This window comes from Myotis nattereri (assembly GCF_964212035.1).
Source record: "Myotis nattereri genome assembly, chromosome: 2".
Classification (NCBI taxonomy): domain Eukaryota; kingdom Metazoa; phylum Chordata; class Mammalia; order Chiroptera; family Vespertilionidae; genus Myotis; species Myotis nattereri.
The window spans coordinates 28,833,256-28,848,855 of NC_138076.1; the positions used below are offsets into that span (position 1 = coordinate 28,833,256).

At 41.1% G+C, this 15,600-nt stretch overlaps 1 protein-coding gene across 2 annotated transcripts in view; it reads right to left on the reverse strand.

Moving 5' to 3' along the window:
* TMCO3 (transmembrane and coiled-coil domains 3) overlaps window positions 1–15,600 on the reverse strand; it is a 49,768-nt gene that overhangs the window by 20,481 nt on the left and 13,687 nt on the right. The window contains exons 5-8 of one of the 2 annotated variants that reach the window (XM_081085055.1): window positions 14,452–14,580; window positions 7,016–7,108; window positions 3,535–3,721; window positions 543–660 (exon numbers count right to left, since the gene is read on the reverse strand). In XM_081085055.1, coding sequence (XP_080941181.1) covers window positions 543–660; window positions 3,535–3,721; window positions 7,016–7,108; window positions 14,452–14,580 — 527 coding nt within the window. The remainder of the gene's footprint in view (window positions 1–542; window positions 661–3,534; window positions 3,722–7,015; window positions 7,109–14,451; window positions 14,581–15,600) is intronic. The other variant, XM_081085056.1, reaches the window with a different exon arrangement.

A 15,600-nucleotide genomic window follows, 5' to 3' on the forward strand; every position in this document is an offset into this window, starting at 1 on the left:
TTTATTTTCTGGCGGGTATTCTTGTAATATATTATATATGCAACCCAACCTACAGCTTTTTGAGTGAATTTATTTTTCTCAGCAATATGAACCTAAGCAAGTACAGTTTGAGTTCTGGTATTATTTTATTAGAAGACTAGGGAAAAGGATCAGGGAAAATGGTAAGGAAGATGACAATGACAGTCACTAATGATAGTGTGGGCAAGCACGCGCGCGCGCACACACACACACACCCCCCACTATGTTCCAGGCATTTTATATCTTAACTCTTTTAATCCTAACTATTCCATAAAGTAAGTATTGATATTATCCCCACTTTACAGATGAGAAACCTGAGGAAGAGTGAGGTTAAATAACTTGCCCAACCAATGTCCACAGAGCTAGAGTGTGAGTCTAGGCAGTGTTACTCCTGAGCCTGTGCTATACAATGCTATACAAGCTCTGAACATATCTTTGGGAAAAGGTATCAAATAGTATTTTTATAAACAAATGATCTGAAACCAGAAGAACAAACCATGAAATAAAATAATATAGAAATGTACCTAGAGTATGTACTGGCTCCTGCTTGGATAAGAGTTGGCATGACAGCTATGAATAACCCCAGCTGTACATCCTGCATCACCAGCATGCCAAGCAACACAGCACTATAGTCAAGGTCACCTGCTTAAGAAAACAAAATATTAAAAGCAAATATTTTCAGTATTTTAAATTGTCCCAAGTCAAAATAAAGTCATCATGCATAGTCCCAAAATAATTAAAATAATTTTGATCCTTTAAATGAAAATACAAACTTTAAAATTTCTTTGAGAGCAAACACTGTAACATTTTAAAGATTTAAAAATTTTTGTAAAGAAAATCTCCCAAATATTTCCACTAGTTACTGGTTAATTATAAAATTACAGAAAAATGACATTTTGACAAGATGGCATGACAAACAATATGATAGGCCTGGATAATCATACCAACTTCACTGTGTCCCAGAAACACACGCAGCCGCAGTCTCCATCATCAAGCTTTATTTCTTCCCTAAGCTATTCAAGAGAGACCTGGCCCCATCCCTCTCTGGTCACATCTGCTGAGCAGAGCCTAGCGGCATGGGTCACTTTCCTTCAAACTCACCACCACCACCACACTGAAGATCCCTTCCCTTTGAGACTAATGCAGATTTGGTATAGAAATACTGACTCAAATGGACAGAACAGGAAAGTAGTAACCAGCACTGGCTGAAGGGACTATACAACTTCTCTGGAAAGAAAATGATGCAGCTTTGGGGAACTCAATACTTCACATAGGCCTCAAAGGTCTCCATTTTCAATCAACAGTTCTTGGCTTTGGAACTTTTTATGTTTTCTTTTAAAAAAAAGATTTTAAAAAAATCGTGTTGTTTTTAAATTTATGTTTGAGTGTTTCAAACATGATTATTTTAAAGACTTTATTAGATTTTCCCACAAATAGGTACTGGTATTATAGTGCACTAGAGGCCCGGTGCACAAAATTTGTGCACTCGGTGTGTGTGTGTGTGTGTGTGTGTGTGGGGGGGGGGGTGTTCCCTGAGCCCAGCCTGCACCCTCTCGTAGTCTGGGAGCCCTTGGGGGATGTCCAACTGATGGGGGGAGCGGGACTAAGCCATCAGTCGGACACCCTAGTACTGCCGCAGAGGCAGGAGAGGTTCCTGCCACCACTACTGCGCTCGCCAGCTGTGAGCCCAGCTTCTGGCTGAGCGGCACTCCCCCTGTGGGAGCGCACTGACCACCAGGGGGAAGCTCTGGCGTTGAGCATCTGCCCCCTGGTGGTCAGTGCACGTCATAGCAACCGATCATTCTGCCGTTTGGTTGATTTGCATATAAGCCTTTTATTACATAGAATAGGTTATAATAGGAGTTCCTCTTATTTTCCTACTTCATTACTGGTGTCCCCTTCACCTCCTTTTGTCACTTGGTCTTGTGAGGGAAGGTTCTAAACACCAGGCCACAGGGGCACTGGGAATAAATGAGACCACCAAGGTGGTGACAGCTAGTCTAGTTGCTAGCAGGAAGGCTGCACCCATGGCCCACAAATCGGCAGAAGGGACCAGATAGTTTTTTCCAGCCTCCTCTCACCAGTGGGAAGCCCTTGATGTCACGAGTGAGTGTGGCCTGGCCAGTGTGGCTCAGTTGGATGAGTGTTATCCCATGCAACAGGAGGTCACCGGTTTGATTCCCAGTCAGGGCACATGCCCCGGTTGCTGTGGGCTTGATTCCCAGTAGGGGGCATGCATGAGGTAGCCTAGCCTATCACTGTTTCTTTCTCATCAATGTTTCTATCTCTCTCTCCCTCTCCCTTCCTCTCTCTGAAATCAATAAAAACATATTAAAAAGGAAAAAAGAGTGAGTGTGGTCCTTGTGGCCCCCTGTGACGCAGAGCCCCGGGCCCTTGGCCAGCTCTGCTTACTGCAGGGGCCAGGCACACCGCTCTGGTGTTCTCTCTCCATGTTTTCCCTTTCATCTCTGTGTGTTTTTTTTTTAATATATTTTATTGATTTTTTACAGAGAGGAAGGGAGAGAGATAGAGAGTTAGAAACATCGATGAGAGAGAAACATCGATCAGCTGCCTCCTGCACATCTCCTACTGGGGATATGCCCACAACCCAGGTACATGCCCTTGACCGGAATCGAACCTGGGACCTTTCAGTCCGCAGGCCAACGCTCTATCCACTGAGCCAAACCGGTTTCGGCTCATCTCTGTGTTGCTGCACGGCGAGTATCAGTGTGAAGCTACTATGACATCTGAACCCTATTTTTTACTGACTTTTACAAAATAAGAGCAAAACAGTGAAAATTACCATAATGAATAAACATGATGTAAAAAGTGTCAATGCTGTCAAAGTTTAACTGCACGAAAGACAGTGCCACCGAGCAACACCTCAGAACATTCATCCTAACGTCCAATCAAGTCTGACTTCACTATACACAGTAATGACAGAGATGCGAGCGTTTCATACACATAGATGACACTAACTCCAAAGTATAAGAGGTGAAAGTACCTTTAGTTACCAAAGTACCTCATATATTTTATAGAAGGAGGTGTCAAACCTCCTTTATACATCAATTCCCAACCTGGCCAGAATCAAAGCAATGTGCATCAATCACACTGTTTTTTAGGCTGCATGTAACGCCACCAGTCGGCAGTAGTGTAGGCAATAAGCACAGCTAATTAGAATTTTGGAGCCGGGCAGTTTCAGGTTTGGCGCAGCTCACTCATCTCTTTAACCCACCAATCCCACAGCACATTTCTCAATGTAGATTCCTTTCTCTAAAATGCTGCTCAAACTACTCTAAATTTGTGAGCATATACAAAGACATTTTTTCTTAATCAAATGGAGGTTTGGAGAAGCTGAGATTACAGGGACAATTCACAAGGGAATGTCCATAATTATTAGGAAAGCCCCAAGGAGGGAGTAAGAGTTGCAAGTTTTTCTCACAGGCCTTCGAAGTGGATTTAAGTCAATTAAATATGTACTGCTTCAACACATATTTAGAAGAGGTCATCACCTACCTTCTTTTTCACCCCGGGCACTGCCCACGAGGAATCTGGACACTAAGGGTGTGCTTGATAAGGACAAACAAGTAGAAATGAAAACGCTCTGAGTGGGTCTGATCTGTAAAAGGTGTCCCCATAATAAGCCAAATGCAATCATCAATAGTGTCATATAACATGGTCCTTGTAAGGATATCTTCCACACCTTAAAGAGAACACATTTATTTATACATTTTAGTGACTAGCATTATGCGGAGCACATACATACATACTGCCCAGTAATGGGGCAGGCCTGAAATTTTGCAGTAGATACATCAGCACCAATCCAACATCGTAATGTTAACACAATAGAGACAGTAAAAACTAACATAAGACCTCCCCAGGTCTCGGTATTGTTACAGGAACTAAACAAACATGTCTCTGAGTATATATATGTGTGTGTGCACATAACTTAATCCTCAGAACACATCTCAGAGGTAGATATCATTGTCTCCCCCATTTCTAGATGAAAACACCAGACCACAGAGGTTAGGTGATTTAACCAGGTACCATGGAAGACAATGTGAGGACATAAACCCAGGCAGCATGGCCTGATAATCAATCACAAATTGAATAGACACCTTGGTATGCACTTAACACTGCACTAAACATGATAGATAATGTGAAGAAATCAGATTTGATTCTAACCCTGTGGGGTTTTCAATCTGGTTGAAGAGACAACATAATAAAAGCTGTCTGATATTTATACAGATGTGAATATTACATATTAACAAAAGAAATGAACCTGAAACTCATCCTATTCTATGTTAAAGGACTTTTGTTCTCCTCAGTGCACCCCCCCAATTAAAACTGATTCCCTCATCCAGGCCCTCTACTCAAAGAGCTCGTGGAGGCCCAGAGGAACGGGGCAGGAGAGGCATGGCTCAGCGCAGCTCTAGAACAGTGAAGTCAAAGGCAAACGCTGAGGGCCCACCAGCTGGCCAACCTCGGCTGTGTCTCCACACATCTCCTCACCTCTGGGTGCCCTAGACAGTGTTAGCTTTTTCTGGTTCTTGGTTAAAGCAATACTTGCAAAAACAATGACATTTTCTTTGGGAATCAGGGCAGCTGGGAAGCTCTTCCTAGGCTGGTATTGATTTCCTGCTGCGGCCAAACAAGCAGAAGCCAACCCTGGGCTCACCACAGCCATGATCGCTGCCAGCCTGCTGGCCCACCTGTTCGGGAAATCAATTACAGGAGCCTCCCAACTCCATAAGGTCCCAATGAAGGGAGACCAAAAGAGGTGACTGAACTGAGTGCGCACTCAACGGAGTGCTCGGCCCTCCATGCAGAGCCAAATCTATCTTCTGCCATGTGACTCTGGTCCCCCAGGCCCCACTCTCTCTTCCAGAAAGACACAAGTTACCCCACAATGGCTGTTCCTCAATAGTTCACATTTCATGTTCTTGACTTCTTATATTTGGCAGTGATGTTATCATAAAGCGAATCTCTTTCGAATCATTCTTCCTCTTCCTGTATATTACAGGTAAGGAGCAATGAAGGACCAGAGCATACCCACACAGCCAGCTGCAGCAGCTAAGGAGGCCAAGCATGTTGGACTTTAGGGTTCACAGGAATTGGTAGCCCCTTCTGTAAGTAGTGTTAGCCCTCAGTTAGAGTATTCCTGCCCACACGGGACACCTGGAGTTCAGGCTTGAACCCGTCACTAACTGGCTGTGCACCTTGAATAGGTAACAATCTCTCTTCTTTAGTTTCCACATCTGTAGAGAAAAGTGAGACTAAATAATTTCTGAGGTCCAGAGCGAACCTTAGACTTTATTGTCAGGAGTCTTGCTACACCTTGGTCTAGAGCAGTGGTTCTCAACCTTCCTAATGCAGCGACCCTTTAATACAGTTCCTCATGTTGTGGTGACCCCCAATTTCATTGTTACAAATTGAACATAATTAAAGCATAGTGATTAATCACAAAAACAATAGGTAATTATATATGTGTTTTCCGATGGTCTTAGGCGACCCCTGTGAATGGGTCGTTCAACCCCCAAAAGGGTCGCGACCCACAGGTTGAGAACCGCTGGTCTAGAGGATTTGAATCTATTTAGCCTGAGAAGCAAGGTATGGAGGGAACGACAGAAAAGACCCAAGGGAGCATCCTTCAGAAACTTCCTGTCCAATGTGGGACCCTGCCCTCACATAAATGCAGGTCCTCAGGCTGCCCACATCTGTAGCTCTAGGTCAGCAGGAGCCCCAGCCACTCCTCGGACATCAGAGTCTAAGAAGCACTGACAAGAAACCTCTCAGCCAAGACCCTGCTCCTTGTGTACCCAGATGCACACATCAGCCTAAACTGCCCTCTCCAGTTCTTCTTCCTCTTTCTTTTCCTAGAACTTCCATTCACAACTTCCCAAAGGGCACGGACCATGCTGACTGTATACATTGCGTTATACATAGAAGCTACCAAAGGTCTGGAACATCACACCCAACAAGTGTTTGTTGAGACAACAAATAAGGAATAAAAGAGAACAAAATACAACTCTTGACTCCATTATTTTACAACTTATTTAGAGAGACGAAAGCTGGTGAACTATTATGATATAAAGCTAAGAGAACAGTTTAAGTGAAGCTAGAAGAATGAAGTAAGGCAATGGATGATGACTTACAAATAAATGACTCAACCAACGGTACCAGTGGACAGAACAGAAAGACCACAGCTTTCCTCAGCGACAACAAATAAGTCGTTTTCAGACTTCCATGTTTTTGAATAGTTTCTAGTCAGACCTTTAGGAGATTTCACCGAAGACCTCGGAGGGCCCTTCCAGCAATTATTATTTCGAAAACCCTATTCAGTAATTTTCTACCTTGACAGGAACACCTGGGTAATCAACCCACACAGCAGAAGCGCTGTCAAGTGAGAACGACTACACTAGTCACTTCAGGTGCTCTAGCATTTTGCCAGTTACTTATATCTGAGAAATAAAAAGGAATGTGTCAATTAATAATGTAGTTGATTAAGAAGATATAAGTCTTCTACAATCCGAGCCCATGGGCCTAGAAAGGGATAGGATGCATTCCTGGTGCATGTCAAGTTTCAGGGCTGCCACACGGGGGACTTGGGGACTGGTAAGTGAGGATCCACGTCAGAGTTGAAGGGACATTACAGACCCCAGCTTGCAAGGCACAAAGAACACTGCCCAACATCACATATTCAGTTGCTAGATATTAGTGGGGAGGACAGATGAAGAGGTGGAGTACAGGGGATTTTTAAGGCAGTCAGTGCAACTGTTCTGTGTGATACCATAATCTGTAGATGGACAAATGGAGCTTTCAATAGAAAAAAATGAGGCCAAAGAAACCAAGGTGAAAGAAAAATAGGATGAACTAAGGAGACAAATGGGAAGAGAGGTCAGCAAAATGACAGCCAAGTCATGAACAAATGTGAATAGTAAATAAACCAAAACCATATTATGTTAAATTGGGGGCAATAACACAGATAAATCCTTACCTTTCTCAGCTTTTCTGGGGAAAATTCTAAGCCAACAAGGAAAAGAGTGAAAAACACACCAAATTCTCCTAATGTCTCCACTTGCACAATAGACTGAAAAACAAGAAAATTTTCAAAACATATGATTTAACATATTTAACACATTTAGTATATTTACCAGAACATCTTGTACTAACATAGGGACTATCCCCAAATAAGTATATTTTTAAAACAAGTAAGTCTTTGAATTTCCTCTATCTGAGATAACCTGGACTTCCAGATTATAGTGGGGGTTTTTCCTTTTTTTTTTTCTTGATTATCTGGAGGAATCGTTTTATTTTCTAAGAACTAGCTAATGAATTCACCTGTTTTAAAGTTCATTAACTGCTGATCTGTTATCTTCATTAGTTCCTTTCTTTAGCTTTCTTTGGGGAATGGGGAGGCATTAAACCTGAGTTTAAGGATGAAGTAATTCAGTGGTTCACTCTCACTGGGTTTCAGCGTGACTAAGTGTGTGAATTTTTTCCTGAGTGCCACATTTGGTCATATCCCACAGGTTTTGATATACGGTGTTCTTAGGTTCTATATTTGTTTTGGTCCTTCATTTGCTACTTATTTTTAATGTTATTCCACTACTATAGTAGATAATTTTGTTTATACTACTATATTTGATACTATTTATATTATGTATTTACATTTGAGATTTTCATTGTTGATTTTTTTTAAATGTTCCCTGAACATCTGAAAATAAAGTACAGGCTCTCATGCATCTGTATGCTGTCCTGACCCCAGCACACTTACTCTGTTTGTCAGCTATTAACATTATGAATCCTGCCCTCTTTATTGGCATCTCTCCTCCTTTCAATTTTAATTTCTTAGTTGCTTTTTATTTCTTTATTAAGGTATTACATATGTGTCCTTATCCCCCCATTGCCCCCCCCCCCCCACTCATGCCCTCATCCCCCTGGTGTCTGTCACCATTGGTTAGGCTTATATGCATGCATACAAGTCCTTTGGTTGATCTCTTCCCCTTACCCCCACCCTCCCCTACCTTCCCTCTGAGGTTTGACTGTCTGATCAATGTTTCTCTGTCTCTGGATCTGTTTTTTTCATCAGTTTATGTTGTTCATTATATTCCACAAATGAGTGAGATCATGTGATATTTATCTTTCTCTGACTGGCTTATTTCACTTAGCATAATGCTCTCCAGGTCCATCCAAGCTGTTGCAAAGGGTAAGAATTCCTTCTTTTTTTAGAGCAGTGTAGTATTCCATTGTGTAGATGTACCACAGTTTTTTAATCCACTCATCTGCTGATGGGCTGTTTCCAAATCTTAGCTATGGTAAATTGTGCTGCTGTGAACATAGGGGTGCATATATCCTTTCTGATTGGTGTTTCTAGTTTTTTGGGATATATTCCTAGAAGTGGGATCACTGGGTCAAATGGGAGTTCCATTTTTAGATTTTTGAGGAAACTCCATACTGTGTTCCACAGTGGCTGCACCAGTCTGCATTCCCACCAGCAGTGCATGAGGGTTTCTTTTTCTCCACATCCTCTCTAGCACTTTGTTTTGACTTAATCTTTATTATACTCTCCTCCATATTATCTGCAAACTTTTTAATAGGTATCTTTTAATAGGGTAGTTTTTTCTATTTACATTTATTGTTATGACATCCTTTTCTAACATCTTTAATGTCTTCTGATTTTTATGCTTCCTGACTGATATTTTTAATTTTATTTTTTATCCCTTTTAAAAATCAGGCTGTAACCTATGACTTCAAAGTAACATACTTAAACCTACACTTCTCAACTTAATAAATGAAAGCATATCAACTGCCTCCTAGGAAAAGATACATATTTTAGTACAACTATACTTCCTCTTACCCACCTCCCATTTTTGACTAGTGTGTTCTTGCATTTTTATCTTGGACTACTGTAATTACATTATTTTTCCATGGTATAGCTGATTTATTAAGAATTATAGTATCCAGTTGTATCTATTTAGCCTTAATTCTTTGCTTATGAGCTATCTTTGCTGTTAAGGGAGGGGGGGGGGGAGGAGAAAACAGCTGTGTTTGTGATTGCTTGCAAATCCTCTGGAAAGGGAGGGATGTGACATAAACAGGAAGAGTTTTTTCACTTACAGCTTTTTATTGTTTTCAATCATGTGAACATTACCTATTCAAAAAGTTAAATTAAAACCATTCTTCCCAGAGACCACCCTGCCAAGCTGAGCCCAGTCCATGAGGCCACTCCCACATTGGTTAGCTATTCCACCACTCACTAAGGTTCCAGGCTTTTAGCTTGGAGCAGTTGAGCACAACTTCTCCTCACCGGGCTAATCTTACCCACTGTTAAGATTAGTTTGATGTGCTCTAGCTCAGCGGTTGCCAATCAGTGTTCCATGGACCACTGGTGGTCTGTGAGGTCTGAAAGGTTGACGACCGCTGCTTTAGCTGGTTTGGCTTAGTGCATAGAGCAGTGATGGCGAACCTATGAGGTGACGCGCGAACTCATATTTTTTGGTTGATTTTTCTTTGTTAAATGGCATTTAAATATATAAAATAAATATCAAAAATATAAGTCTTTGTTTTACTATGGTTGCAAATATCAAAAAATTTCTATATGTGACACGGCACCAGAGTTAAGTTAGGGTTTTTCAAAATGCTGGCCCGCCGAGCTCAAAAGGTTCGCCATCACTGGGATAAAGTGTTGGCCTGCAGACTGAAGGGTCCTGGGTTCAATTCCGGTCAAGGACACATGCACGGGTTGTGGGCTCAATCCCAGGAGGGGGTGTGCAGAAGGCAGCCGATCAGTGATTCTCTCTCATTGATGTTTCTATCTCTCTCTCCCTCTCCCTTCCTCTCTGAAATCAATAAAAATATATTAAAATAAGTAAATAAATAAAAATAATTAGTGTGGTGTGATGATTTCTTTGCACCCTCTTCTGCTGTTTTCTGGTCGGAGTAAATCGCAGAGGTCCTTTTGACCTGATGCAGGTGTCTGAATCAGCAGAAGGAAATGAGGCTGCAAGTGGAGCATTCCACAACGCTCCCCCATTTGCCTACTCCTATTCTGTCCAACTGGGAAGCGTCAGTGAGGCCTGCAAATTCTGTTGCCTATTTTCCACCGTCCAATATTGTTCCTTCTGTGTGGGCTCACGGCACCTATTCTTGGCGCACTCTTTCCATTTTGTCCAAATTGTGAGTATTTAAGTGAGAAATTTTGAAACCCCCAAAATGCTGGGAACCTCCTTTCTATAAAAAAATGCTGTCAATGTAAGATGATGCTCACTTCAATTTGTTCAGCAAACAGCCTTTAGCAAAAGCAGCCTCAGGGCCTCATTGTCTCTCGGGGTTCTCACAATACCCCACATTTATGGTTAATAATTCCTCACTACTTTATCAGTTTTCAATGTACTAAGAATTTTAAAAAATACATTTAATCTAGCATTTTTAGTTGCTTTCAGTCTCTGAATAATCTAGTCCATCAACTACTGGGAATAGAATCTTTAAGACTAATATAATTTAAAGACATGATCAGGGTTATTTTCTCTAGTCAAGTTACGCTATTCATTAACAAACAAAATTACTTTCTTATGGTTTAGAGCAGCCAAGGGCAAACTACGGCCCACGGGCCGGATCCGGCCGTTCGGCTGTTCTATCCGGCCCGCGGAGCCGAAAGAGCGGAGGGTTCTCTTGCTCTCCCCTCCGCTCCTTCACCAGCAGCAGTGTTAACATGGCAACGTCGGAAACACGGCCGCAGCTCCTTCTTCTGAGTGGGCGGACTTATATCCGCCCATTCAGTAGAAGGAACAACCTCTCAATCTTCCAGAGGCTCCTTGTAATGCCCAAGGACGAGTCTCCCGACATCACCCTGGGAATGCGTAGACACATTATGGTGGTGATGTAGGGAGACGCCCCTGGAGAGCACAGCATCAGAGCCTTTCTGAAGTAAGATTAAGAGCTCTACTCAAACACAATTTTTTCCTGTTCCCACATTCTGTACATCACAATGACTTGTTAATAAAACAGCAAAGACTTTCAGCTGTAAAAATGCGTGCTACAGGGCATTTGTGTTAACATGCACCACTGCACATTAGCATCAACGCAAACATGATGGAAACCTGTGTACCCTGCATTAACCCTAGCTACACTGCATTGCAGTACTGCACCACACTGCAACGGCAGCACGGCTAGTATGAACAAACCCTAATTCAGTGGGTTGAACAAAAAGATTGTATAGAAATGTGATGAACTAAAGATTTTATTACAAAATCGCTTAATTTCAGGGTTTCAGAAGTAATTGGACAAATGAAAAACTGAAAATCAAATGTTCATATCTAATACTTGGATGAAACTCTTTCCTGGTAATGACAGCCTGAAGTCTTGTACTTAAGGACATCACCAGATGCTGGGTTTTCTCCTTTGTAATGCTCTGCCAGGCTGTCACAGTAGGGGTATATATATAAATATCCTGCCATTTCCAGCTTTTAATAAGAAAAACTGTTGCAATGGGCATTTAAAAGTGGCACTTGGTTGTTTTTATAGAGTCCAGTGGATGCAATCTGACATTGATAATGGGCTCTTTCACACTATGTGCACTGCGGCTGTTTTTTGCCAGTAACGGAAGTGCTAGTGGTAACTACTGGTTACCCATGTTTTGCACTACCCTAGCACCTCCCATACAAGTGTGTCTGGAAGACACAGCAATGTGCAGCTATGTGTGTTACCATAAACAAAGGGCCTGTGTGAAAGATACACAGGTTTTCTATGGAGGAAAGGGGTTGTTCTGTATGGTCAGGGTGTGCCTCTGTCCCATGTCTGAACTTTTTCAGATGATTCTGTTATATATATATATTTTAGAAGACCAAAAATGTTATAGTAGAGCAAATTTAATCACTTGTTTTTATACTTTACTGTCTTATTTTAGTAAAGAATTTAATAAGAGAACGGTACTGTTGGTTTTAGCCCAATATTAAACATGAGTGGACCAAAGAAAAGGAAAGTGGACAGTGAATGCCGAGTGTTTAAGAGGGAGTGGACAACAAAATATTTTTTCACTGAAGTCCAATCAATGTCGGTATGTCTGATATGCCAGGAAACACTTGCAGTCTTCAAAGAGTACAATCTCAGCCGTCACTTTGCCACAAAGCATGGCAACTATGCTAGCAAGCAGTCACCTCAAGAACGGGGGAGGCTACTGCACAGAGGTTGATGGCTAAATTACAGGCTAAGCAAAATGTCTTTCACAGACAAACTGCAATTCAAGAGACAACTACCAAAGCAAGTTTTATGCTATCATTCAAATTAGCAAAAGCTAGCAAACCTCTCTCTGAAGGCGAGTTTTTGAAAGAATGTATGATAGAGACAGCAGGTCTCTTGTGTCCAGAGAGCAAAGGAAAGTTTGAAAAACTCAGCTTATCGCGCAGGACAGTGACTCATCCAGTGGAACTGATTGATGAAGACTTGGCCAGCAAGTTAAATAGTAAGGCAGAGTTCTTTAAGTTTTATTCACTAGCATTGGATGAAAGTAATGACGTAAAGGACACTGCTCAGCTCTTAATTTTTATCCGAGGGATTAGTGACAATTTTGAAATTACGGAGGAGGTTTTAGCCATGGAGCCACTGAAAGGAAAAACACGGGGAGAGGACTTGTATGACCGGGTGTCTACTGTCATCGAGAAAATGAAGCTACCATGGAGTAAACTTGCTAATGTCACGACAGATGGATCTCCACATTTAACTGGAAAAAATGTTGGACTGCTAAAAAGAATTCAGGATAAAGTAAAAGAGGAGAACCCTAACCAAGATGTTATTTTTCTTCACTGTATTATTCACCAGGAATCATTGTGCAAGTCTATATTACAACTTAATCATGTTGTTAATCCAGTTGTAAAGCTTGTTAATTTCATTAGAGCAAAGGGACTTCAGCAACGTCAGTTTATTAAGTTTCTGGAGGAAACTGATGAGGATCACCACGACTTACTTTACCACTCTCGTGTCCGCTGGTTGAGTTTGGGCAAAGTTTTCCAACGAGTGTGGAAGCTCAAAGAAGAGATTGGTGCATTTTTGAAATTAAAGGGAAAGTCTGACGAATTTACTGAGCTGTGACAAGAATTGGCTGCGTGACTTTCCATCTGCTGTAGATATATTTTCACATTTGAATGAGCTAAATGTGAAGCTACAGGGAAAAGATCAGTATGTACATGACATGTACACTAATGTGAAAGCCTTTAAATCGAAGCTGATTTTCTTTTCCAGACAAATTTCAGACAAAGTCTTCACTCATTTTGCCACACTAGCCACACAGAAGGAGACCGTCCAAAATGTGAAGAAATACAGCAAATCACTGGATGACCTGCATGCAGAATTCTGTCGTCGGTTTTCTGATGTTGAAAAAATTGACCAGTCACTTCAACTGGTGGCCTGTCCTTTGTCACAAAACCCTGAAACAGCACCAGAAGAGGTGCAACTGGAACTCATCGATCTTCAGTCTGACTTTGTCCTAAAGGAGAAATTCAGCTCTCTTGAACTAAGAGACTTTTATGCTTCACTTAATGAAGCCACTTTTCCAAACATCCGGAGGATGGCACAGAAGATACTGGTGCTGTTTGGGTCAACCTATGTTTGTGAGCAGACATTTAGCGTCATGAACATCAACAAAGCCCCTCACAGATCCAGCTTAACTGACGAACACCTCAGGTCTATCCTGAGAATAGCCACAACAAAACTAACTCCAGACTTTGATGCATTAGCTAAAAAAGGAGACCAACAACACTGTTCCCACTGAAGTTGATGTTTTAAAGACCAAAAACCTTTCAACCCAGTCTACATTGCCATCTACATCTACGTCCCGGGCATAATTTGGAAGTTGCACTAAAGAAAATGTTTAATTTACTGTTTACACATTTTGTTCTTTTCTATTTGTTTTAGTTTTAAATTATTTTATTATATTTAAGTTTAATTTGAAAGGCTTTTGTACCTTTCCTTTGTTAGGCAATTTTATTTTGCCTTTGCCATCTTCAATATAAGGTATGTTATTGTGCTATGATTCCTCCATTTTTTGAAGTTTCAAATTATAATAATTAGTGTTTACATTCTTCTTGTTAAAATGTTTGAAATGAATAAAACTATTGAAATAAAAAAAAAGACCGTACCCTTTTATGTAATGATGTTTTCTTTGAATTTATATTAGTTCACACAAACACTCCATCCATGCTTTTGTTCCGGCCCTCCGGTCCAGTTTAAGAACCCATTGTGGCCCTCGAGTCAAAAAGTTTGCCCACCCCTGGTTTAGAGCTTTCTTATGAAACTTTAAAGGGCATCTTCTTGAATATGATTTATAAGAAATTGTTATCTTCATTAATTCAAGTTCAAAACTTTTTATGAATGTTTTCATGGATGTTTCTTATGTACTGTTAAACAGGTACTGCAATGGTTAAATTGTGTTCTTACCTTAATACTATTTAGTCCTGAAGGTCCCAGAAGTACACCACAAATAATATAACCAAACATTGTAGGCAATCCTATTGTTGTGCATAGCCAGCCACAGGGTAAAGATAACATTCCTATGGTAACAATGTCCTAATGCAAGAATAAACAAGAAATACAAAAACTTAAGATAATAGTTGTCAAGAAAGGCTGGTTAATGGAGAAAGCAGGCTGGGATAGTATCATGATTTCACTGAATGAGAATAAAGGGCAGATGATGAAACTAAGGGAGGGAATTTTTACTACTACAGTGTACTATAGAGAAGTTGAAAACATGCAGAATGTATTCTAGGAGTAGATGAGGTTAGCTCCTAATGGTCTAGCAATTACAGCAAAATTTGTCTGTTTTGCTTAAATCCTGTAATAGTGTTCTAAGAATTCTGAGCACTAGCACTCTATTTAGTCTTCTAGTCTGGGAAATCTTCAGAGCTGGTGTCCTAGTTTAACTACTTACCTTCTCCATTGGTTTTCCCACCACATAAAGTCAATATAACCATCATAGTTGTAATTGATTTAGGCAAGAATCATCAGTGGGTGCTAAATACAACTACTGGTGAAAGTTTGACAAGGAGCAGAATAGTCATATAGTCTCAAAATATTTCCCCAGAAATTATGTATTACCTACAAAGGTAAGAACAAGAGTAACTTATAGTGGAGACCGCACCCATTCAGATGCATTAATGTGTTCATTTTGCAGTCTCAGCCCTTCCCAGTTGCTATTCCAGCCATAACCAAGGAAGGCAATATAATCTGCTGAGTTTTACCTAATGATTCAAGTCTATTAATACCGGGGTCTGCCCCTCACAGTAGCCCCATCTTCCTCTCAGCCTGTCTGTATTGACACCATCTCTAAGTAGGTTATTTGCCTGGGTTTCTTTTCCTGTGCCAGGGAGCTCTGCTAGAGACCTGACAGTTTATCTAGACTCTGCCAGCCTTCTCTGAGCAGGCTGAACCATGTCACTCATATCTACTCCCCACTTCTGTCCAAATCCAAACAGTGATCCTGAACCATAACACCATCAACTTCAAGCCTGTACATAATTCTGTATTCTAGAATGGTTTCCTTAGAGTTCAGAGGTCTGCACCTAACTCAGTCTGGAATGCCAGTCACCG